The sequence below is a fragment of the Clytia hemisphaerica genome, unplaced genomic scaffold (genome assembly GCF_902728285.1).
Source record: "Clytia hemisphaerica strain Z4C2 unplaced genomic scaffold, Clytia hemisphaerica genome assembly, whole genome shotgun sequence".
Classification (NCBI taxonomy): Eukaryota; Metazoa; Cnidaria; class Hydrozoa; order Leptothecata; family Clytiidae; genus Clytia; species Clytia hemisphaerica.
The window spans coordinates 521,142-547,147 of NW_027104115.1; the positions used below are offsets into that span (position 1 = coordinate 521,142).

Here is a 26,006-nt window from a genome sequence, read left to right on the forward strand (position 1 = left end):
ATCCCCGAGAATTCCCCACAATGCTTTGCACGGAAAATATTTCACCGTGAACTTTTTTCCGTGCAAAGCATTGTGAAACTTGGGGAATTCTCGGGGATCAAATCTGAGTTTTCATGTTAAGCCGATATCGTCTATTACCATATAAATATTCGTCGTATATATATACCAAAAAATGTTCATCGGCTTGAAATAAAGAGCAAACTAAAACCATCCAATATTTAGCGCCCATGAGTCTCTTCCGAAAAAAAAACCGTAAAAACTTTGACAGTACTTAGATAATTTAACCTTGATTGTAAGAAAAAAATCATGTTTTCACCGAGGCCACTGTTGGCAGGGTTTTCTGACTGAGCAAAATTTCACCGAGTTAGTGAAAAAAGTCGGATATTTACAAGGGAAGTGATCCAATCGAAATCAATAGTGACTCTTTTTCATATTCAACCGAGGTAATCCATAAGGTGGAAAAGTAAGGGCACAAGAGTAGACACGCCACCAAAACTAGTGACGGTTGACGTAATAATAGTCAAGATAGTGAAGTGGTAAAAATACATCTAAAAGCAAGCCAAAATGCGTTACAGAAATGTAGAGATGGAATGAATAAATATCGTAAGCGTAGAAACGGCGTCGAAAATAACGGGTGTAACTTCTCATGCGTGCTGTCATGTTGGGAATCTAAAAATAAAAAATTGGAGGTTTATTGCCAAACGAAACTTGTTGACTTCTTTAAGATGAATAAATGTTTTTTTTTAAAGCAGCTAATGAGAATGCTGAGAATCTGATAACGGAGCAGTACAATTTTTTATAAGAACTACTAAACTTATTTGAGGTACAGTATCACAACCTGTTTGGAATTTTCAGCCTCATGTTGTTGCAAAGCTGTTTCTTACTTCTAGGTCAAAGTTAGGATATTTTAGGCTTCATACACAATATTGCTTCAACCAGAAACCAAATACATAATCAAATAGACTTACGTGGAAATGTTTGGAACCGATGACGTCATTGGAAACGATGAAAGAGACAATGGAAACAATCAATCAATCAATCTGAAAAATAAATCATCGAGTGAGTAACAATTGAAAACAAATACATGAACACAATATAATAAGAAACGTACTATAAAATCGAAAAAAACGACAATTTCTTTCTTCACTGAAAAATTAATTCATAACAACCAGAGAAAAAATTTCATAAACAACCATCTATTTGCAAAAATATGTCTCCAAAATATGTCTGCTCCAATGCAATGAAAAATCTTAATCAAAAAATTGAAATTAATTTATCCGTTTCATTCATTTAAACTCCGAAAAGGTAAAATTTATCAAACTGAAAAATTTAAAGTCTACCTAAAATAACATTTCACATCTATTTTAAAAACTTTAAGAAAAAGTTTCAACACTTCTCGCAATAATAGAAAAAAAGATTCCAACCTACGAAAAATATTTCCACCCTAAAAAACATGAAAAAGTGGATATGTTTCTTACCAAGACGAACGAAACGATCGAAAGATTTCTTTGGTAACACCATCACATTCAGACTGTTCATCAGGGCGTTGACCATTATCATCTTTCAATTCATGATCCGCTCCTTTGGCCAACAACCGTCTGATGACGTCATGTTTGTTGTTCAATGCTGCAAAATGCAATGGTGTGTAGTTATGTTTGGTTCTTCCATCGATCAACATTTTGATTGTTTGTCGATCAAACATTTCCAAATGACGAACTGATCCTCTCGAAGCAACCCAATGAAGAACGTTCCAACCATGTTTGTCCACGAGTGAAAAATCGTGCGGATATTCCATCAAGTGAACGAAAACGTCGAAACGATCTTCATAAACAGCCTTCATGAGAAGTGTCGAACCACCACCAAAACCACCACCACGAAAACCACCATCACGCAACGAGTTGACGATGTTCGGATTTTGTTGGAAAATTTCTTCGAATTTCTTGAAATTCTTTTCGCGCAAAATTTTCCAAACATCTGAAGAAAAAATGAAGAAATTCAAACTTTTCCCGAGGTAAAAAAAACTTTCAAAAAAAATGAACCTCAATATCTTAAGAACTAAAAATACTTTGAAGCTGAAATTTTGCAAACAGAACGAAGAAAATATTTCCGAATTGATGGCGAAAAAATTTTGAATTTTGAAGGAAAACTTTTTGCTCAGCAAGAAATCATTTTCATTCTTGACGGTAGAATATTTCCACTTAAAAAAGAATTTAACCTCGATATCTCAAGAACTAAAAATACTTTAAAGCTGAAATTTTCCAATCTGAACAACAAAAATATTTCCGAGTTGATGGCAAAAAGTTTTTAAAATTTGGACGAAAACTTTTTGCTCAGTGAAAAATCATTTTACTTATAACGGGAAAAATCTCCTCCGTGAAAAATAAAATTGAATTTCGATATCTTCCGAGCGAAGAATTGTTTGAAGTTGAAATTTTGGAATTAGAATTTCCATTTAGTTTGAAAAGAAAAGACTTTATTTATTCGGGCTGAAGATATTTTTGATGAACAAAAAATTTCTACGCTGAGAATACAAAAAAAAAAAAAATTAAAAAAAAAACAAACTCCAATCCCACTATTGTAAGTTAAATTTCGGGCAACAAAATTAAGATCTTTTCAGATTTATGGTATTAATTTCAACGAAAAGGGCAAAACCTTTAAAACCGAAAAATTTAATTCCGTCACTTTTCTTTTGGACTTAAAAGTTTGAAGGAAAAAACGAGAAAGGTACCGTTTAGTTTTTGTTTGTAAAAGGCACCCACTATCCCAATGGCTTTTTTCCAAGAGGGAAATTCAAAAAACTATTTAAATTCGGGTAAAAAGGTAAACTTTAGATGAATATCTAAGTCGCTTCTCAGACTTTGAGAAATCATTTCTCAGAGAAAACAAGCATTTTCAACATGTCTACAGAAATTATTCTGTACAAGAAATTCTTTCTACGTATAATAAATTATTTTACCTGATAAAATATTATTCAACATTCCAAAAATAATATTAACTTTCTATGCGTACACAAACAACCACTCAACAAGCCCCAATGAATTAAATAACAAATGAATGAAAAACGCACCAGAGAAATATTTTTATATGATTAAGAAACTCCCTCGGGGATAAAATTGACAACTCTTGTCAATTTCATTTGATGCTTTTTAGAGACCTCCCATATCGTAAAAAAATTTTCTTCCTTTTACGGGGGGGGGGGGGAGGAATAATACAATGTGCAAAACGAATGAAATTAGCAGCGATTCAAAAATTTCACTGTCAGACCTGCGATTCAGCAGTCCCAAACACAAACGCACTTACATTGTTTCCAGCTAAAAGAAGATCCTTATAATGCACTATATCAAAAGTACACACTTTGCATTTCGAGAGTCTCAAAAAAAACACATGCCGTGGATCGGACCATATGAGTGGCCCCCCCCCCTTCGGGAGAGTGTCTCTCCCAATGAAGTATAAGCCCGAAGGGCTAGAAGTCAATCTCTTTGGTAGGATTTGAAGTCAACAAATCCTACCAAAATTGCGGGACAAGCTGGAGAAATGCTGAATTTTGCAGAACAGCACCAATTCATCCTTTCTTACTGTAATGTTTAAAATTACAAAGTTACAATCATTGAAATACTGAATATATCGAAATTCTATCAAAAAAACAATTACACCATACTCAGTCCCGAAGTCCCAAATTGAAATACATCAACTATCTTAAAAAAAATATTACACTAACCAAAAGTCCCGAGGTCCCGAAGTCCCGAATTGAAGTATGTCAAAATTCCATTAAGAAAAATTTACACCAACCAAAAGTCCCAAGGTCTCGAAGTCCCGAATTTCAATAAATCGAATTTCTGAAAAAAATATTACACTAATCAAAAGTCCCGAGGTCCCGAAGCCCCGAATTGCAAAATATCGAAAATCTGTTTAAAAAACCACACTATACCTAAGTCCCGAAGTCCCGAATTAAAATACATCAACTTTCTGAAAAAAAAATATTTCACTAATCAAAAGTCCCGAGGTCCCGAAGTCCCGAAGAATTGCAATATATCGAAAATCTATTTTAAAAAATCACACCATCCCTAAGTCCCGAAGTCTCGAATTGAAATACATCAACTTTCTGAAAAGAAATATTACACCAACCCAAAGTCCCGAAATTCAGAATATCGAAAATCTATTTACAAAATATTACACCATACTCAAGTCCCGAAGTCCCTAAGTCACAAATTGAAATACATCAACTTTCTTAAAAAAAATATTACACCAACCAAAAGTAAGTCCCGAGGTCCCGAAGTCCCGAATTGAAGTATGTCAAAATTCTATCAAAAAAATTTACACCAACCAAAAGTCCCAAGGTCCCAAAGTCCCGAATTTCAATAAATTGAATTTCTGAAAAAAATATTACACTAATCAAAAGTCCCGAGGTCCTGAAGTCCCGAATTGCAAAATATCGAAAATCTATTTAAAAAATTTACACCATACTCAAGTCCCAAGGTCCCGAAGTCCCGAATTTCAATGAATCAAATTTCTGAGAAAAAAAATTACACCAACCAAAAGTCCCGAGGTGCTGAAGTCCCAAATTTCAATAAATCAAATTTCTGAGAAAAAAAGTACACCAATCAAAAGTCCCGAGGTCCCGAAGTCCCGAATTGAAGTATGACAAAATTCTATCAAAAAAAATTTACACCAACCAAAAGTCCCAAGGTCCCGAAGTCCCGAATTTCAATAAATCGAGTTTCTGAAAAAAAATATTATACTAATCAAAAGTCCCGAGGTCCCGAAGTCCCGAATTGCAAAATATCGAAAATCTATTTAAAAAAATTACACCATACTCAAGTCCCGAAGTCCCGAATTGAAATACATCAACTATCTGAAAAAAAATATTACACCAACCCAAAGTCCCGAGGTCCCGAAGTCCCGAATTGCAATATATCGAAAATCTATTAAAAAAAATCACACCATACCTAAGTCCTGAAGTCCCGAATTGAAATACATCAAGTTTCTGAAAAACAATATTACTCCAACCCAAAGTCCCGAAGTCCCGAAATGCAAAATATCAAAAATCTATTTAAAAAAAATCACACCATACCTAGGTACCGAAGTCCCGAAGTCCCGAAGTCCCGAATTCAAATGCATCAACTTTCGGAAAAAAATATTACACCAACCAAAAGTCCCGAAGTCCCGAATTGAAACACATCAACTTTCTGAAAAAAAATATTACACTAACCAAAAGTCCCGAGGTCCCGAAGTCCCGAATTGAAATGTATCAAATTTCTGAGAAAAAAAATTACACCAACCTAAACACCCGAGGTCCAAAGTCCCGAATTTCAATAAATCAAATTTCTGAGAAAAAAAAATTACACCAACCAAAAGTCGCGAGGTCCCGAAGTCCCGAATTGAAATATATCAAATTTCTGAGAGCGAAAGTTTCCACCCATGTCTCGTCTTAATTGATTTTTACCCCTACGCTTTTCATACTATTACTGCCACCTCCCTTTACATCCATCTCACCCCTTTCTCACCCTCCCTTATCCCTTTGCATCTATCTCACCCCTGTCTTCATGTATATCTCTGACCTCTCTTTACGCGTCATCTCACACTTATCTCGTGTTTCATCAATCATTTATCCAAGCCCCTCTTTTTGCTTGAATTTCATCCCACCCTTGCCTAATTCAACAATCCGATCCCCCGTCTAATCTATCACTCTTTTTCTCCGGTCCTTTTTCAACTCTAGTTCCACCCCACCCGTTTTCCTTCCTTATGTAAAAATTTTATCCTTGTCCATTTCATTAATCTCACCCCTGTCTCACTCTATTCAATTTATCATTCATTGTTTCCGCCCCTTTTTCACCCCGCCTCTTTTGATAGATTTCCAATCTTTCTTTATGTAAAATTCACTAAACTCTCCCCTCTTTCCACTTGAGTTTCCCCCAACTTTGTGTGGAAATTACACCCTTGTCTATTTCATCAATCTCACCCCTGCCCAATCAAATTTAATCAATCAGTCATTTCCCCGGTCCTCTTTCTACTTGAGTTTTCATATTTACATCGGGACTTTGAGACCTTGGGATTTTTGATTGGGGTAACTTTTTTCAGACTATACTTTGGTAAATTTCCATTCGGGACTTCGAGGCTTTAGGTTGGTGTAAATTTTTTTTCTGGTAGATTTTGATATATTATAATTCGGGACTTTCGGGACCTCGGGACTTTAGGTTTGTGTAATTTTTTTTCATAAGTTTGATATTTCGGGACTTCGGGACCTCAGGACTTTAGGTTGGTGTAAAAATTGTTTTTCTGGTAGAATTTTGATATATTTCAATTTGGGACTTTCGGGACCTGGAGACTTTAGGTTTGTGTATTTTTCTTCTTTGAAATTTGATATAGTTCAATTCGGGACTTTCGAGACCTCGGGACTTTTGTTTGGTGTAATTTTCTTTTCATAAGTTTGACATTTCGGGACTTCGGGACAAAATTTTTTTTCTGATAGAAATTTGATATATTTCAATTCGGTTGGTGAATGTTCTTTTCAGATAGAATATATCTCAACTTATTCAGTTTTTGCGCTCTGTGAAATACACATCGAAAATCATGGCCGACGTTGTAAAAACTCCAGCTCATCCGAAAGTTGCGCGGCCTTGAGCGTTTCGCCTGGTTTTTACACAAATGACAGATTGAAACTAAAATTTACCGCTAAATTGCGAAAAAAATATCAATCGTAAACAAAGGAATTGCTAGATTCAATCTGTCGTCAAAAATACGGCGCATTTTTTAAGGTTTCACTATCTCTTGCTTGAGAAAGGTTAGAGATTCTACTCTAGCCCTTCGGGCTTTAAACTCAATGGTCTCTCCTTATCATTTGAATATATTGTATTAAGTTAGCTCACCCCTGTCTCATATAATTAATTAGAGTCACGTGCAAAATGCAAAATTCGACATTCTTGAAACTTGAAAAGGGGGGCCCTGAAAAGGGTGTCAATTCTATCCTTTTGTACTATCAGCGTCATAATGATTAGCGATGAAAACTGAAATTCTTTTGAAAAGCTTTGTATTTAATCATCAGATCACTTATTTCTGTTCCAAATTATTCATTTTGTCATCAAAAAGACAAAAGAATAATTGATTAGATTCATCTCTAAAACTGCCCTTTCCAATTTTTTCCAACTGATAAATTCTATCTATTCATATTAAAGGCATCTCATTCAGCATGATTAAAAAATCCGGTGTAATAAAGCTTACAGACAAGAAAATGACTGGTTACTTCAGAATTTGAGTAAATTAGCGTGAAAGAAAATCGACCCTTGCGGTGCATGTCAGTCAGTACTTAGTAACCCCCGGCATAAATTCTACACTGTATTGGCTTTGGCTGAATAAAAATATTTTTAAAGACTTTTCGCAGCTATTTCGTTCTTGTTCTTGAACCCTTTGTGCGTGCTTTATTTTGAAAAAGAAAAGTTTTTCTTTCTACAATCATGGTCGAAATCTATTGAGAACTAAACTCATTTCCTCGTTTTTCGAAATTTGGAGTTCGGGCGAGGAAGTCGATTTTGGGCCATCTCTTAAATTTAATAGGATATTTCAATTTGGCTCGGGTTTATAGACCACCAGGCTATATTATGAGCCCTATTGGACTATTTTTGAACTTTTGGATCCTCAGATCCTAAGGTCCTATCCTCAGATCCTAAGGTCCTATCCTCAGATCCTAAGGTCCTAAGTGTTAAGTCTCATGTTAGAACTCAGAGTTAAAACTCTACCCCTCCAACCTACTTTAGAGCACTTACAAATCGATTGTGGTTTCAAAACTTCCCGGTGGATTTCCCTTTTTCCTCAAATATTACGACCATGATTGTATTTGTCCAACTCTAGCACCCCCTGATTGTGGGTCGATTCTAAGAGTTATGAGCTATTTTTGGCATCATTGGAAAATTACTCTTCCAAAAAAGATTCGGATTGTTCTCATTAAACTTAAGTACTCCTTAACTCCCGTTCTCAAATAGCAAAAAAATCGCATTTTAAAGATTTTTTAATGCTTAAACTTTAAATCGAATTATCTTGGCTTTAGTGATAGCAGGGTTTGGTGATAGTTAAAGCCTTAATGTTTAGTACCGTTGGAATCTTTCAAAGCTCCATCTTTTCAGTGTGTCAAATTTTTTAATAAAGTCCTAAATCAAAACTACCGGCAGCCGAAAATATCGGTCCTAAGAGAAAAAAATTTCGCTGATGGGACGTCAAGAAGTTAATCTGAAGAATAAAATGTTTTTTTTAATTTGTTCCAAATAAACCCCCCCGCTTAATTATTTTTCGAAAATTTCCAAACCCCCTGACCTCATTAGCACCCCCCTTTTTTAATTTTTAAGAATATTTATAGGTTTCAAAGAGAAGGTCCCTTATTTTTCTCTTAATAGCCTGATTATAATACAATTTCCAACCCCCTGGTTTATTTGGAATCCAAGAGTAAAAGAATATGAACGTTTCCCAAGAAAGTAAAAGTACATCGTTAACATATACACAGCATTTTTGACAGTGCGTTGCTCATTTCCAAAAATTTAAACTTACCATCAAAATCATTATAATGTCGTTCTGATGTGTCTCGGAGCTCGTATCCGAAGTGTCTGCAAAACAAGGAAAGATGAAATGGAATTTTTCAAAAGTGTTTTCCTAGATTTTCATTTTTTCCTTCCCTGCTTATCTTTACCCTCGACATGCTTAGGGACGGGTAAGAGTTTGCTTAAGATTTTGCTTGCCTATGGTATTCTTTAATTTTGGGACAATTTGCGAGGATGCGCAACCAGTAATGTCACAGTTAGCCTTGATGCGTAATTCTGGCATTAAAGAAACTAGTTACTAATTTATCCACCACCTACATGCACATACATCGTCATTTACGATGCGAACCCGATCCGCCACGTTCTCTTCAATAACAGGGTTCAGAGTTCAGTCTCGGAGTGTAAAACGCTCCATACAGTACGTCCAAAAATAACCGATATCTAAACAGTCTTTTTAATGAAGACAGGTAAGGTTTAGTTTTTGCGCTATAGAAAAAAATGATGATGCTTGAGTGGATAAACGATACTCTTTCTGGCAATCAAAAGGTAAAGGAGCCTTTCGTTACCTAACAAGCCTTGAACGGGTAACTACAATCTGGAGGTAGAGTTTGAACTAGTTACATATCCTTAAATACTTAGCAAAAAGGGCACGACCTTTAAGACAGTTTGAAAATTATTTCATTGGAAATATACCTAGTCCTGAATTGTTGCAGATTCCTGAAAAAATAAGAAAAGATAATTAAAAAAAAAAAAACCAACGCGTTTTCAAAATATATGCTTCCGTTTGGTATCACAAGACTAGTTATTTACAGTGATGTTATCAGGTGATAAAATATGATATGGGATAGAATATCATTCTCACAATATGTGCTCTGTATCTTCGATTTTTTATGAAGTAATGATTTTACGTACTTAGTGTAGGTTATATTGTAAGTAATAAACTTTCGAGAATATACTAAAAAACTTATGTTATAAGGGTTACTGTGAATATTGTATATGAAGTACCGATATACAATAAATTCTACTTACTTTACTGCTGCATCGATGTGGGAGTGATTGAATAACGAGCTATCCTCGATGACTTGAAGAATTTGTCTTTTAACATTATGATCACAGGTTTGATCAAGTGGTACAATATCCTGCCGTTACAAAACAACAAAAAAAACCGTTTTACCATCTATCAAACGAAAGATATCAACGCATGCGCGTTTCATTTAATAAAACAATTTTTTGGTAATCTCAAATCTGTTACTTACCTCTTTTTGTTTTGTAACGGTAGTATCATCTAGCTCTTCCAATGACGAGAAAGTAATGTTTGTACTTGAACGTTTAGTATGTGTAGGAGAAACAAGACCAGCTTGCAGCCATTTATCGAAAATTCCAATCAAACCAGCTTTGACCCACCTTGATTTCTTTACGGGAAGAACGATTATATCAACGAAATTAATAGCTCAGGCATTTTAAGGCCTGTCCAAATTTTCCGTAATTTTTAAACACCAATAGCACTCGCCAAGAGGTGTTCATTCATACCTTTTTGGAAGCGTATTAGGGTGTAGAATATGAATAGTGCTGTTCGATAATTGTTTTGTTTGCCTAAATAAAGATTTATTGATAAATAATGCAAAAAATGTAAAAATGCTGACGTCAGCAAAACTTATTTTTTAAATAACTTTGGATTGGCTTATTCTAGATGCTGAAATTTTGCAGAATGCAAGAAAATATTGAAAAGCACATTTCGGATCAAAGTTTTTTTTTGAAATTTGATGACGTCAGCAGAAATAAGTAAAAAACGCATTTTTGCAAAAATATGCTGACGTCAGCAAAATTTCAAAATATTTTTTAATTTAAAATGTGCCTATTCATAATGTCCTACTTTCGTTTAAAATTTCAGCATCTAAAGTTAAGCCAATCAAAAGTTATTCAAAAATTAAGTTTTGCTGACGTCAGCATTTTTGTATTTTTTGCAATATTTATTCATATATCTTTATTTAGGCAAGAAAAACAATTATTGAACAGCACTTTTCATATTCTACACCCTAATACGCTTCCAAAAAGGTATGAATGAACACCTCTTGGCGAGTGCTATTGGTGTTTAAAAATTACAGAAAATTTGGACATGCCTTAAAATGCCTGAGAGCTCGAGTGAGCATCTCAATGTACAAATTCTTTGGAACGTTATCTTCAGGGCTAGCAAATAAAATACAATGGTCCATTTCGCAGCCTCTGAAACCTCTATAACATGTGAGTAATACTTTTCCCGTTTTTAAAGCCTCCCATTTCTCTGTTTTGGTTGGATATTTTCCTGCTAAAGACGGTGCAAATGTTGTTATTTCTGATACCTCTAAATTATGTTGAAACACATATTTCAAAATAGCTAGTTCTTCGATTGTACCACATATGACGGTTAACTGAACATCCTTTTTCATCAGCCTTCTTAAAATTGCACTCAAATAAGCTGCATCAGACGAATTGAAGTTATTGACGTCGAATCTAAAGTTGTTCAAATAAATGAGGTTGGGCTTTGAATCACTTTTTATTTGGTGACCACTTTGACCACGAACATAAGAGAATGAAGTTGAAAGTTTTTTGGAAACAGACCCTGATTTAGCGTTTATGTCTGTTAACAATGTTTCTGGATCGTAGAACGAGGCAACGTTGGTTTTCCTTCGCACACTTTGATAATTCGGATTATCTTGGAGACTGGCGTCATCTGTTGGTCTCGGTTGCTTTTGTTCTTTCTGTTCTTGAGGCTTAAGAGGGACATCTTTGGTAGCTTTTCTTGTTTTGCGGGTGGAGGGTTCGTACGGTCTGCGTAGAACTAGTGTTTTGTATTCCAAAGGTACGTCTACGATTTCTTTTTCGATTTCTTCCTGAAAGATTTCAATCATCTGGTGAATATTTACTGCCATTCGCATCGTTTTGTCCAAAGTGAAGACTGTCATACCGGTTTGATGGTAGTCGCATCTCTCAACTTCCTTCACATCGTCTACAAAAGGAAGTTAAATATAATTTGAGCAACCGTTTTAATGCAAAATATTGCATAATGAAGTGAATGGTTCGCTTGCTTCAAAAGCAAAGTACCAATGGATACGTACCCCTTAAAACCTGATAGAGAAAACTGTGGTGTAATGAAACATTTTCTGGTGAAAGAAATCACATTCAGCTTCAATATACTACTAGACTTCTCGAATCTGCCTAAATCTAGCTCTTTTTTATCTTAGTCTTTTGATTTTAGACTTTTTAATTATTGAATAAAGCACATTTTATTTTATTTATTTATTTATTATTCATTTCTTACTTTTTATTCGCAATTTAATATTATTATTATTATTATTATTTTTTTTTATTTTTATTTATTTATTTTTTTTTTTTAAATGAAATGTACACTATAGTTGTTTTATAATCTGTAAATTACTTAATATTTTTTCATTTATTTATTTTTTGTTCCATTAGCGAAAATAACTTGTAAAAAGTTCATGCTAATAAAGAAATAGAAATAGAAATGGTGAGTCTAGGCTATCTATGATTTCTTCCCTGAGTATGCTTTTTGTAAAAGCTGCTAAGAAAGTTTTTATTGCTTCGTGAAAAAATAAGAAACAAGTTTAGGTTTTATAACCTTAAACTCAATTGTTTAATCTCTAGGTCCGAAAAACTAGATTTTTTGAAGGGATTCTTGATAAAATTTTGAGTAAGTTTGAATTTTACGACACTTTGCGATAATCAAAATTGTTGAAGTTTGGTATTTTATAAAAGTACCTATATAAGAGGTTCTAAAAAGTGAAATATGTAATATAAAATTAGGCCTGGTAGTTAAGAGAGCCCAAAACCCAACTTTGTAGGTTTTAAGGAGTATGCGGTCTTAAGGGGTATGCACTGGTAGGATATGCAAGACTTGCAAAACATTCTCTTCCAATTAACCCATGTAATAAAAGATATGGTCTAAAGGTATACTCTATTAGCTTAGAATCTATCGTATTTTCTTTAAAGTACAAATTGAAATATGAGCGAAAAGTGATGATTTTTTTGATCTACGCAAAGTTTAAGAATGACCTACCATTGAAAAATCCTGATTTGATAACTTTGCGTTTTTTTTCTACACTTTGGAGCGCAAGAATGACAGTCGTATCCTGGAAATTCTTTTCGAGGCTTTCCTTGAGGTTTTCAACGTATTTGGTTGTGAGAAAATCACCAGGGAACTCGTCGATCATAAATCCTAAATGTTTTGTTTTATCAGAATAAAGATATTCCAATACTCGACAAAGATTGACACGCGGTGGATACATCATATCGTAAACATCCGAAATATCGATTGTTGATCCTTCTAGTGCATCACCGATACTGAAAGCTTTGATCTTGGACTTGTCAAGTTTTTCCTCGTCACACAAGTTGTTGAACCCCTCTTGGAACTTTAAATCCACCAATGAAAATGGATCAAAAGTAATGTAATAAAGTTGATCTGTTTGATGCATAAGTTTTCGTGCAATCTCGTACATGGAGACACTCTTACCTATTAAATAATTGAAAAGAATCGGATGTGGATGGTGGAGTGAATTGAAACTGTTTTGAGCCACAAGCAGAAGGATCATTTTGAAAAAAACTTTTCTTTTTAGTTTTGCTGACGTCGACACTTTATTGCAAAATTTCGTTTTTTGCTGATTTCTGCTGACGTCAGCAAAATTTGAAAAAAATTCATGCAAAATGTTTTACGTTGCAATTAAATGTCCCCAAAATATTTTCTGAATGACTCCTGATTATTTTGGTTTGCGTATATCTCGGAGAAAAATTTTTGAAACAATATAAAATTTTCTGACTTTTAATAGTACTTGTGCAAGCAAATCTTAGGGTCATAGGTTGTCCAGATGAGGTTGTATGGTTTTATTGTGAAAAATGACATGAAACCCGCTAAAATGGCTGATAATCTTAATTTTAAAGTGCTGATAACTTCTGAAATATTTATGCAATAATTTTCAAATTTTGACACGTGACAGACCTTGACAATATGAATTTGAAAAAATTGAAAAAAAAAGAAAATTACAACGTCATTATTTATGACGTCGTCAAATTTTAAAAATTTTACTCATCTTCTGCACAGATTTTAAGATAAAATCTTTATGGAAACTGCAAAACCGGCAATTATGTTAAAGAACAACCTTTCAGAATCTTTGAATAGAATTTAAATACCTTTGTTTGTTGGAACGACTGTGACAGACATTTTTGTCACCCATAAATTTGGGCTTTTCTCCGATAATTGGAAAATTTCTGATGATGTCATCGCTTTTTAGATGACGTCATTAATTTTCTTTTTTTTCTTGGAAATTTGTGTCATGATAGAGAAAATCTGTACCAATTTTCATGGCCACAGCTCTTGTGGAATATTAATAATCGAGGGTGGTAGATTTGACCTCCCCCCACCCGCTTGGACAAGAAAAATCGAAAAAGCTTGGAGATAATAGGGATTAAGACATTTATGAACTAGTACAACCAGAAATTCTAAAAAAAAATAAGAAGTTTTTTGAAGAAATACAAAAAAAACATACCAGACCCAAATGGTCCTTTAATGATCTTCCATTTCGTTGGGTCGTTGATGAGGTTGATTTGATTATGGTTTAGAAGGATAGTGTCGATCTTTTCTGGAACATTTTCCGATATCTTCGGCAGATATTGTGTTGTGGAGGCCATTGAACTCATTATTTCGCCACATAAACCCTGGAACAGAGTTGGATCTCTTGAAGAGGTACCTTGTCTTTTAATAGATGACATCTCTTTCAAAGCTTTTCCACAGAAGCTTTCCAATTTGGTTTCCAACTTGCGTGTGCAATCTAAATCGTTTTTAGTGACCAACATTCCACTGCAACTAACAAAATTGTCATTGAATATTGAATACAGTTTTAAAGTGTGCGCGTCAACGTCAGGGAAAACTGGGACCGACATAATGGTGACGTAATTGTTTTTGATGACATCACTGGCTACATGGATAATTGTTTTTGTGACGTCATTAAGTTTTTGTATTCCTTGATACAGAGTTTCTCGATCATTTGAAGTGATGATAGAACATACCATCAACAGGTGACGATCAAAATCAACAATCAGAATGACGTCATCATACGATTCATGTTTTGTTGTTATGATTTCATTACAATCCTTATCATCCAATCCCATGATGTACAAATGGTTTCGTGGATTGTATGGTGTCAAAAATTTCACATCTTTGAACATTTTCATTTCGTCCAGTTTTTGTAACCAATCTTTGACCTTGCTATGTTTAACATAAAATGATGGCGGAAAATGTCGCTCCCCTGTGACTGTGTTTTCCTTAAAATACTGCAACGATCTTTCTCTAAAGTTGGCAACAGACTTCGTAATGCTTGGACCAGTTCGTATCGGTTTACATTCTTGTTCCTCTGTTATGGGTTTTGTTGGTTTGTAATGATGAACATCATCATCCAATCCAGAGTTATGTGTGTAGATCAGTGTTTTTTCAACGGTGAAAGTTCTTTGGAAGTGTGTCATATCTAAGGTTTTTAATAATAATAAGGTATTAAATGATAAAGTCATCATTGGGCTCTTCCAGAAAAATATTTTACATGGGGTGGAAGATATATTGTCCGGGGGGTAGCAAAAAATCATCAAAACTTGCCTTGTCCGGGGTGTAAATTTGCTCTGTCCAGGGGTAATTTGAGTTGTCCGGGAGGTCAGCAGATGCTTGTCCGGGGGGTAAAACTTATTGTCCAGGGGGCCAAAAGTCACCCCATCCAGGGGGTAAAAAATGACAAAAAATTGTTATATCCTCCACCCCCATGTAAAATATTTTTCTGGAAGAGCCCATTGGTAGAAAAAAAATTCGATTTTACTTTTACATTTTGGTTATTTTAAAAGGCGGTGCCGTACCATGGGGTACCCCAACTTATGGGGTATTTATGGTCTACATTTTTTTGCTTATACCTCAGGAAAAATTCCCCTGAAATCCCACTGGTGGAACATCCCTTTTTTGGGACATTTCTATTTTCCCCAGGCAAAAACCTAAGGGCGAATTTTTTGAAAATTTCAAACTTATTTCCAGACAATATCATGTATTCGAAAGCTCTCAAAAAACTATATAGAAGACTTTTAAACGGGTATAGCTGATTTTCTTACCTAACTCGAGATATTTCATGCGCAAGTTCCACTTTTCGCCACACTTTGGTCAAAATTGACCATAGAGAGCATCTTCTGCGTGAATTATCTTGAGTTAGGTAATGAAATCGGCTATACCCGTTTAAAAGTCTTCTATATAGTTTTTCGAGAGCTTTCAAATGGTATACTTGATAATGTATGAAAATGAAAGATTTAGTCCTTAGGGTTTTGCCTGGGGAAAAAAGAAATGTCCCATAAAAGGGATGTTCCACCAGTGGGATTTTAGGGGAATTTTTCCTGAGGCATAACCATCCTATAGAGAAGGTCTGGAGAAAGTTTCCGCTAGATCTTATTGTTTTCCCGTAAATTATGCTAAACGACCCCACTACAAACTGTTTGGACAAACACAAATTTCCAACCCAAAAAGTCTAGTTTTCCAAAAAAAGGTCTCAATCTTAGAAAAATGCAAGTTCCACATGGATTTTTAACGTTTTCGAAACTGTTTGGGAGAAACACGAATTTCCGATCCAAAAAGTCTAGCTCTTCAACTATCAAATTTACTAAAATATGTATTTTCACATCGATTTTTGATGTCGTAAAATTCGACAAAGTTATTGAACATTTTATCGAAAATCCCTTCAAAAATCAAGTTTTTCGGACCTAGAGATTACACAAATGAATTTAAGGTCATAAAACCTATACTTTTTAGGTAAGTACCTACACTTATTGCAGGTACGAAAAAATCATTTTCTTCTCCATGTTACACCACAAAGAAATCGTAAGGCCCTCAAAGTTCTATTTTAAAGCTCATTTATAGTAGTGGCCAATGAAATTTGAAAATCGGCTTTCTCGAAACATGGTCATATTGCAAACTAAAATGTCACAAATTTGATGGAGATTTAGAAAAACATTAGTAACATACGTCAAAAATGAAGTGAATAAAAGTTTTGACCCTTTAAAGACGTTTTTTGACAAAAAAACAGGCGCAATTGCATTATGGGCATGAAATCCTGAAAAATACAAATATTGTTTTGGGAATGTATTTCTAGCAATTATTTGATCAAGTGAATCACGGTTCCGCACCTGAATTGCAATTTCACAGTTTCAGTAAGTTGTGAGCAAGGGATCAATGTTTGTAGGTTTTAAGGAGCAATAGTGTATGTTTTAAGGTGTAATTTGATTTTAACGCAGTTTTAAAAATATTTAGGTACTAATGATCTAATTGTAGCATTGGTAAATTTGCAGTGAATTACTGTTCAAAATTTGAGACCAAAGGGACTAAATTTTATAAAAAGTTATTCAATAGAAAACCATTTTGTAGGTTTTTGCATTTTTTCACAAAGCAATAAAATTTTTCTTCGCAGCTTTTACAAAAAAACATACCCAGGGAAGAAATGGATAGCCTAGACTCACCAGGAAAACTCTCAGCCCTTACTGTTTTCTACCAGGATATAGGGGGTACCTTTTTTTGTTGTAGGTTTTAAGGGGTATCCAGTGGTACAATTTGGAGCATAGACAGAAATCTGTGTTCTGATAATGTTTAACATTTTGGCCATCGAAGCCTTATATTCTTATATAGTTTGTTCTTATATAAAAAGCACGTACTTTTTGATAAAGTTTAAAGCCTTACCTCTTCCTTTGACATTAACAACAAACTCTTCATTGGTGCCATCAGTTTGCAATGTTTTCATTTTAATAGAATGAACGAACCCCGACTCCATCTCCTTAAAAATCTGAACTAACTGGATATCATGCAATGGTGTGATCAAGTATTCGTTTTGTTGTAAACCTTTATATACGATTTCTATTTTTTCGTCGATTTCTTTGCCGACATCAATAGCAGTGATATTAGCAATGTTCAAGTTTTTGAAATTCAAAGTGATTTGAACGTCTTTGTGGAGGTTTCTTTCAAGCCTGCAAATTAGAATTCATCCATTTAAAAAATCAACTGAAAACAACCGAAGCATTAAACTACATTAGAAAACCAAGATATAATACAAACTGTCAAGGCCGCATTGTCCCTCTGATAGCCCTTATTCACAAACGCCCAGGGGGGGGGGGCACTGGATCTGAAAACGACCATACGTTCGGTGCAAAATTTGGCTTCTAAAATCGGACCCTTACATGAAAAATCATACCCTTACAGTGCACTTTTTCAAAATTTCTCGGCCGTAAGGGCGAAAATTTTTGCAATTTCCCAAGAAAATGTGGAATTTTTCCTCAAAAATTGACCAATTTTGTGCCAATTTTACAAAAAAATTGGCCTTTTATCACAATTTCCAACCCTTACAGTGCAGTTCAGTGCAGTTTTATAATTTCCTGCCCTTACAGTGCACTAGCTGAACTATGAAAAACCTACGCTTAAGGCCCGAACGTCTGGTAGGTCATTTACCTTGAGTGCCCCCCCCCGGGCACAAACGTCAGTCGGCAAAAATTTATGTTCGACCTCAAATATTTGTCAGTAAAAAAAACCTCAAGTAAAGCTTTTGACACATGTAAGTAAAATTTTACTTAAGACCTTGAAGGGTGGGAAATTTTCCTAAGCTTACGTAGTGTTTTAAGGCCTTATGCAAAAAGTTTTGAACGGAAGGAAAAGTCACTTAAAGACCCTTAAAAACTCGGGGAAATTCCCAAAAGACAGCCTTCCGAACGATTTTCTGTAAGGTCTAAAGTGAAATTTTATGTGCATGTGAAAAACGCTTAGCTAAGTAATCTCTTTGACACTTTTTACCGGCGAATTTCTGGCGAAAAGTTACCTGATCTCCTTAGATTCCAAATTTTGACGTTCTAAATGAAAAAGATATATAACGGAATGAATTTACTTCATCCGGTCTTTGATACAAGGAGAAAGCGGGAATCACCCCCAAAAAATGTCACGTAAAGTTTTAACAGGTGAATGTAATATTAAGATTCCAAGTGATAAATATTTATGCCAAAAAGGGTCATTTTTTCAGTAGATTAAGGTAAGGTATAAAAATAATATTTGATGAAAATTGAGAGGTTGACTTATCTAAAGAGGTTTACTAACGGAAATGAAAAGGATTGAGTTCCATTAAACCGGGGTCAAGTTTTCCTGTATAATCAAGAGAAAGTAGAGATATAGAAGAAAATAGAAAATATTCACCTCTTTTGACGTTGAAAGAATCGGTAACTTGTTTCAAAATGTCATTTGTTACGTTTGTCATCAAAGTCTTGTGAAAGTTCATCAAAGTGTTCAAATCAATTTGTAATGTATTGTTTCTTAAGTTATGAAAATCATTCATTTTAGCATAGTTTAGCTCGATCAGCAGCTTTTTAATATCGTCCATCGTGTCATTAAATTTCTGTTGCTGTTTAAACTCTTCCGGGTTGCCGTGTTTAATACCGTTTCTAGACTTCTGAGCATCCTTGATAATTGCTTTGGAAGAATTTGGTAGAAAAAGAAATTCCCCAGCAACACGAGCTATGATAGTCACGTCCCAATTTTTAGACTCCGTTAAACAATTTTGTGGTAAGAGTAAATCGTATTGATCTTGATAAATAGAGTTTTGTTTCAACAAAGAGTCTAGCTTCCTTTTCCTCTTAGGCTCGGTGAAAAAATTGAACAGGTCGACACCATCAGCAGGCAAAGAAACTTTAACAAATGATGTATCACGGCAACTTTCCAGTAATGCTTCTTTTACATGAATGTCAATACTTAGAGTGGCAATCAAATAATTGCAATTGTCAACAACAACTGTTGAGTTTGAATTACCCATTTTGATTTTTCACTTCAAATATTTCGTTTATACTAAATTAGGTGAAAGAAACATTATTAGCCTACTTATTTATAATTTTGAATTTTAGGCCATTAACACATTTATAATAGGAGTAATTTACAAGAAAAGTCAAAGTCTAACTTCCTTTTTTGGCCTTGGGTCAGAGATTCTTCAAAACCAGCAAAAACCAAAAAATCACCAATCCCCGTGCAAACTCCAGCCTCGTTTGCAAATTGGCCAGAATAGAGATTTTACGACCTTTCATTTCGTAATCAGCATAAAATTCCCCATTCACCTCTTGGGGGTTAAGCATAACTGCTTCTAACTCGAGATATTGAATTCTGCTCCTGGACTATTGATAGGATTCGTGTTTATGGTGCATGAAAATTTTCTACGCTATTAGCTAACTACAGTAATTTGGGGGGATTTGGCAAAAAACGGGTGTTCGGTATGTGGGGACAATTTCGGTTTTTGTTTGCTTCCCCAAGGTATAAGTGGTGTGTTATATGATGTTTTATACCCCCCCCCCTTTGTTGACGTGTTTTTTCGACTTTTTCAAAAGTAAATTTTGTCTTTAGAAGTTTAAAACTTGAGAACCACTGTACCAATTATAAAAAAGCTATAATATGCCAAATTTTAAGTTTGTTTTTCCTTTCTTTATTACAATGCAAAAAAATTCATTAAAAGTTCACATTATTTTGGACACAATAACCCATGAAACTCTTATACTTTTTTCTGGGTCATCTAATAATTTGTTTGGAAAAATATTTTTCAGGCTAATTCAAGTTTCATTTTATATTTTCTAACAAATTTGGAGCCGTTGATTCATTACAAATTTGTATTCAATTTCAGCCATTTTCACAATACATGCTTTTCTTTAATTAAACGAAAATTCGAACTCAGGTAAGTTATGCTATGGCATGTCTCAAAAACCCGAAAATTACCATAATATTTGAAGACCATTAGCTGGCAGAAAATTTTTTTTTAGTTCGAGCATGGAGGTAATAAAGATAGATGGAGACTCAATGCCTTTTGTTCTATTTTGATTTATCATCGGAAGCAAACAGCTGTTTGGTTCCTTTGGGAATAAGATGATTAATTTTGGGTATACTCGTGGGAATATTTAAGTTCATAAAAAACTGAATAAAAATATGTTGGATTTTTAACAACTCTATTGTGAGATAATAACTTTGTTGATCAAAGTAAGAAAAAGGTTGCCGTAACAAGCACAAAATCCTATATTTCTAAGGGTTCCCTCTCATAAAATCATAGATAAATTTAAAAAATAATTCTATATTACGATTAGGTAACCTTTTAATTAATCATCCATCAGAATTTGAAAACCCCCTCCCTTTTAGACGTAAAGATTTATAATGAAGAAAGTTTGCAAGGAAAATGTGCTGAAACTCTCAAAATTAGCACTGTGTTCGCCCAAAAATACATCAATATGAAATCATAGAACTTTTGTAACCTGACTTTGAGAAAATTATTTTTGTATCGCGTTTGAACAAGAACTTTTTGCATAATAAGTTTATTTCAATCAGGATAACATTCTCACTTCTGTTCTTATAAATTTACATTTCGGATTTTTTTGCTTCCAATGATGGTACATCAAAGAAAAGCCGCTTTGAATAGATTTATAAAAGATTTTAACGATCATTTAGGTCATTACCGAGACGTTTTCTCTCCATCTATATTTTTATTACCTCCATGGGTCGAGATTGTGAGAAAACTAAAAATATTACAATGCTAGACTTACTGTATCACTTTTGGAAAGGGGAAATGCTAACTTAAATTTCAAGATATCATAGTTTAAATCTGTTTCACGAGTTCAAGAGTCATGGAGAAATCTCTAAAAATTCTCTTTCGAAAAAGCGTGATTTTTGAGAAAAAGGAGGGGATTAAATTTTTTCTCTTTGTTTTTTTGATGCGATTTAATTACAGTCACTTAAAAGTTTTAATCACTGTTCTTTTAGCATTCCCTTGATAATCAAAACATTCGAAAGGCTGGATTTTTTAAGCTTGGAACAATATAATCCACTTGGGATTTCAAAAGAAACATTTTACCCCGAAGTTACCCTTTTATAAAAATTAGGGAGTAAAGGGAGAACTTGGGTTGGCTGATGAGAGGTATGCGTGGATGGGACCTCCGAAAACCGACCATTAGAGAAACCAAATTTTTAGTGAAGTGCTCCTTAGAGAGACTTTTTTTACAATTGTTTCAGTCGAAATCAAAGGACCTTTAAAAGGACTATTTTAAAATTTCTGAAGGTGAAATAGGCCAGCTGCGCTGGAAGGTCACCCAGATTTAAAGAGCTTAGCCCTTTAAGTGCCAATGTCGAGTATATTGGGCGTAGGCGTGAAATTCAGCCACACAGGTGGTGGGTGAACCAGAGAGCTCTGAAAAGTTATTTATAATTGATTAAGCCATCTCAAATATTATCTAATTCAGACGTCCTTTCGAAAAAGTTGAAGAACAAAACTCATTGAACCTACAATCTTCGATCTCAGACACAAAAAAGGCCTGAAGACTTTGCAAAGATTAATTTCCATCAATGTCGAGTGAAGGGCTTTTCACCCAAACTCTTCAAATTCAATAAAATCAAGTGGCTCTGGTAAAAATGGGTTTTAGAGCTTATTTTGAAAATTTTTATGCATTTTATAAAAGTCTACAACCTTTTTTCCGAGATGGTATGGAGGAGGGCGAAGCCCTTTTGAAATGCCCAGTTTGAGTAAGAAATCGTCATTTTTGTTCAGCTCGTAGGAATTGGACTGTGCTTCTGATCAAGCAAAAAAAAAAAGTGAGACCCCGCAGCTGGTCTGACTACTTTAATTCCCTTGACCTATCCCCCCTTTAGCTGGCACTTGAAGGCGCCAAGAGGAAAGGGAAAACTCTAAGCTGCTACACGCTTTTTTTTATAAGAGTACACTTTATAAGAATGTCCATGATGAAAATGGCCAAAAAATTAAGAATATGCTAAGAATATCACCATCATGGAATTTTGAGACGTATGTACTAAATGTTAAATCTAGTCTGAATTAGGATCCTAACCTAAGAATGCTGTAAGAATATTTTAGGATGATTTCCCAAAAAAGTTAAGAATATCCATGATGAAATGGATTTACACCATTCTTATAAAAAAAAAGCGTGTAAAAAAATCGTTTAATTCTGATAAATCTACAAGTCAGAATCTTCATTTTAATGACGACCTCCGTTTTGGGGGCCGTCTCCGTTTTGGGGGCCGTCTCCGTTTTGGGGGCCGTCTCCGTTTTGGGGGCCATATACTGTACCAAGTATTCTTTCAAAAGTTAATCACATGATCAAGAAGTGAGCATAACAAACTAATTTCTCAACGCAAGTTCAAGTTTGAAACAATAGAATGAAACAAAAGGTGGACTATACTATGAACGAGCTTCTAACTCCTTCTACATCCGGAAATTAAAAGCCTTTAGAGTTTGAACTAGCAATTTTCTTAAAAACGTAGAATTAGAGTCAAAAGTTTTTTATACGCATTGCACTTATAAGCATATCTAGATGACAAAAATCTAAGCATTACCCTGAGCCTAGAAAAAATATTTTTTCTTGATTTTTGCTGTTTTTGGCTGGAATTCTTCGAATTTTTGGAAGTTTTGAATGGAATATATCTTAAAAAGCTAATTAAAATTCAGAAACAACGCATGCTAAGCTAAAAGTCAAAAACATTCAAACCAAACAAGCAACATTCTGAATGGACCTACCTGATGATGAAAGTTAGTTAGCAATGCGAAAAGAAAAATGAAAAAAATCAGTCAGAAAATATAGCATTTAGCGAAAATACACAACACAATAAATTCATCATTGATTGTTGATGGGGGGAGAGAGAAGGGTTGTAGGTGAAAAAGAAATAGGAAGTTCTGGTCGCAAAAATCAGTTTTATTGACAATTGAATCATGCTTGATGGTGAGCATTGTTATCAATAATGTTTTTGTGTGAAAAACATAGAAATACATGGAAAAAATCCAATGAAAATCTGCAAAAACGGCGATTTCCAGCAACCGGAAAAATTTTTTTCTCAAAAATCGAACTCGGCCATTTTTTGAGCATTGCCAATACGCATCTTTCTGCAAAAAATCAGAAAAAACTAAAAATGAAAATTCGAGAAAAAGTCAAAAAACCGGTTTTCCGGCATATTTCCGGCATTTTCGGCCGGAAAAAAATGTTTTTCGAAAATCGGGCTCCGTCACAATTTAGGTATTGACATTTTGCATCAGTGTGCAAAATTTCATGAAAATATATAAAGTACAGCTCAAGAAATTCAAGAAATACCGTTTTTCCGGCGAAAATCGGCTGTTCCGGCGAATTTTAGAAAGTTCCGGCTTCAAAAATCAATTTTATTGAAAATTGAAACATGCTTGATGGTGGGCATTGCTATTGATAATCTTTTTGAATGAAAAAACAACCAATTATATGGAAAAGTCCAATGAAAATCCAGAAAAACGGCGATTTCCGGCATATTTCCGGCATTTTCGGCCGGAAAAATTTTTTTCTCAAAAATCGGACTAAACCATGTTTTGGGCATTGTTAATACGCATCTTTGAGCAAAAAATCAGAAAAAACTAATGATGAAATCTCGAGAAAATGCCGAAAAACCAGTTTTTCCGGCATATTTCCGCCATTTTCGGCCGGAAAAATTTTTTTTTCGAAAATCGGGCTACGTCACATTTTGGGCATTGCCATTTTGCATCATCGTGCAAAAAATTAGAAAAAACTAATGAGCCGATCCCGAGAAAAGCTGGCAACAGACGAACGAACGAACGAACGGACGAACGAACGAACGAACGAACGGACAAGGGTTAATTTAAAGGACTACCTTAGGTAGGTCCAAAAAAGGAATCATATCAACAACGCGCTCGGGTAACTTAAAATGCATGTCCCAAATTATTCAAAATTTACTTTTCGTTTTCGCCCCCAACTCCAGCCCTTAAACCATATCAAATTATATATTTTATGGAAGCATATTTGGATATAGAATGTTGGATTTGGTGTTACTTAATTTTTTTCTCAGCATAATTAGAGTTTTTTTTAAGAAAACCTAATTATGACGTCATTATTCATGACGTCGTAATTTAAAAAAGTTGAATATCTCAAGAACTAATGCTCGAAACGTTATGAAATTTGAACCAATGATAGAGCTCATCAAGAGGAGAAATGTTTTTTTAAAAATTGTAAATTAGCTGATGTCAGCATTTTATTGCAGAAATTCGAATTTCTACAATTTCTGCTGACGTCATCAATTTGGGGAAATACTTTGATTTTTTTTTTAATCATCTCAATGTGCTCTATCACTGGTCCAAATTTCATAAAGTTTTGATTTATATTTCTTGAGATATTCCACTCTTTGTATTTATGACGTCATCAATTATAAGGTCATAAGCAGGTTTTCTCAAAATATCTCTAATTATACTGAGAAAAAATTTAAGTAACACCGAATCCGATATTCTACATCCAATTACGCTCCCAAAAATATATAATTTGTTATGGTTTATGAACTGGAACTGGGGGCGAATAATTAATGCAATTTTGGGACATGCATTAAGTTACCCGAGCTACAACGACAAGTACAAAGTGGCAAATCAACAGCAGCAAAACTAAATCAACAAAAATGAAAAATGAAAAAAACAAAACAAAGAAAAACAAATCCGACAAATAAGTAATTCCACAATTGACAATCGATAAAATACAAATTATGCGTTTATTATAAGCATTCTTCAGCATTGCCAAGCCATGTACCTAAGCATCTCTCAGCCTGCTTTCTCAGGTAAGTTATGGCGTGTCTCAAAAACCTGAAACTTTTCCGTATGTTTGAAAAAAAGTGTGTACCAGCACTTAATTTTAAAAAGCTTAAAATATCTTACGACTTTGGATGTTCTTATAAAAAAACGTGTATAGTCATTCAAAGTCAAAATTGTGTATAAAGAATGACAACTTGCAGGTTTTTTATAAGAACAAGCTATATTAGAACATAAGGCTATTCGATGTCCAAAATTTTAAGAACATTTTAAAGGCTTTGTCGACGCAAAAACACCCACTTCTTAGGAAAATGGTCAAAAATACTCACAAAATGGTCAAAATAAGAACATTTTTAGGCTTAAAAGTCAAAAAGTTAACAACATCCGAACGCGTGTGTGTAAAATATTCAAAAACTCATACGTAACGGTTTTTTAAATAAGAGTGAAATCGTATGCTTACTCATCAATATTAATTCACAAGCTTTTTGATATTGAATTGAAACGAATGTGGAGTAAGATTGGTTAAAAAGAGGAAAAGAACAATATTTTTTGCTTATAATCAGCATAATATAACAATAGGGATACGCACGTCCTGATATGAAATATGTGTCTGATCTGAAACGGAAACATATATGTAAAAGTAAAACTTTTAAGACAATAATTCAAAGCAGAAAAACGCTTTCGATGATGATATTCAATTTTCAACTTTCGAGTCTCAAAATCTTGAAAATAGTGGCTTTTGACCAGATTTTCATCCCGATTTCGCGTACAAAAAAGTCATAACTTTTGATACATCAATTTAAAAAAATTTGCCGCAAAAAAAATAGATAGTTCAGTCTTTTGCAGATAATTAAAAAAAAAA

The 26,006-nt window shown here is 34.2% G+C and overlaps 1 protein-coding gene and 2 long non-coding RNA genes across 3 annotated transcripts; all 3 read right to left on the reverse strand.

Moving 5' to 3' along the window:
- LOC136813487 (uncharacterized) lies at window positions 1–1,589 on the reverse strand. The gene is made up of 3 exons (XR_010847482.1): window positions 1,479–1,589; window positions 969–1,040; window positions 1–669 (listed from the first exon to the last, which is right to left on the reverse strand). It is a non-coding gene; the product is annotated as an uncharacterized lncRNA (long non-coding RNA).
- A 6,955-nt stretch (window positions 1,590–8,544) lies between these two features.
- On the reverse strand, window positions 8,545–9,972 carry LOC136813488 (uncharacterized). The gene is made up of 4 exons (XR_010847483.1): window positions 9,782–9,972; window positions 9,555–9,664; window positions 9,219–9,242; window positions 8,545–8,591 (listed from the first exon to the last, which is right to left on the reverse strand). It is a non-coding gene; the product is annotated as an uncharacterized lncRNA (long non-coding RNA).
- A 652-nt stretch (window positions 9,973–10,624) lies between these two features.
- LOC136813462 (uncharacterized) lies at window positions 10,625–19,538 on the reverse strand. The gene is made up of 6 exons (XM_067069982.1): window positions 18,763–19,538; window positions 18,395–18,425; window positions 17,269–17,552; window positions 14,063–15,037; window positions 12,580–13,032; window positions 10,625–11,511 (listed from the first exon to the last, which is right to left on the reverse strand). The coding sequence occupies exons 1-6, from the start codon at window positions 19,373–19,375 to the stop codon at window positions 10,625–10,627; spliced, it is 3,243 nt and encodes a 1,080-aa protein (XP_066926083.1). The 5' UTR covers window positions 19,376–19,538.
- Between the last annotated feature and the right edge of the window lie 6,468 nt (window positions 19,539–26,006).

What these genes read in the sequence shown, in the direction of transcription:
- LOC136813462 (XM_067069982.1), bottom strand. Translation starts at nt 19,375, where the DNA reads ATGGGTAATTCAAACTCAACAGTTGTTGTTGACAATTGCAATTATTTG. An exon ending in TAAAGGACCATTTGGGTCTG is followed by an intron (nt 13,033 to 14,062) that starts GTATGTTTTTTT and finishes ATTATTTAATAG; the next exon opens with GTAAGAGTGTCTCCATGTAC. An exon ending in CAAATCAGGATTTTTCAATG is followed by an intron (nt 11,512 to 12,579) that starts GTAGGTCATTCT and finishes TTCCTTTTGTAG; the next exon opens with ACGATGTGAAGGAAGTTGAG.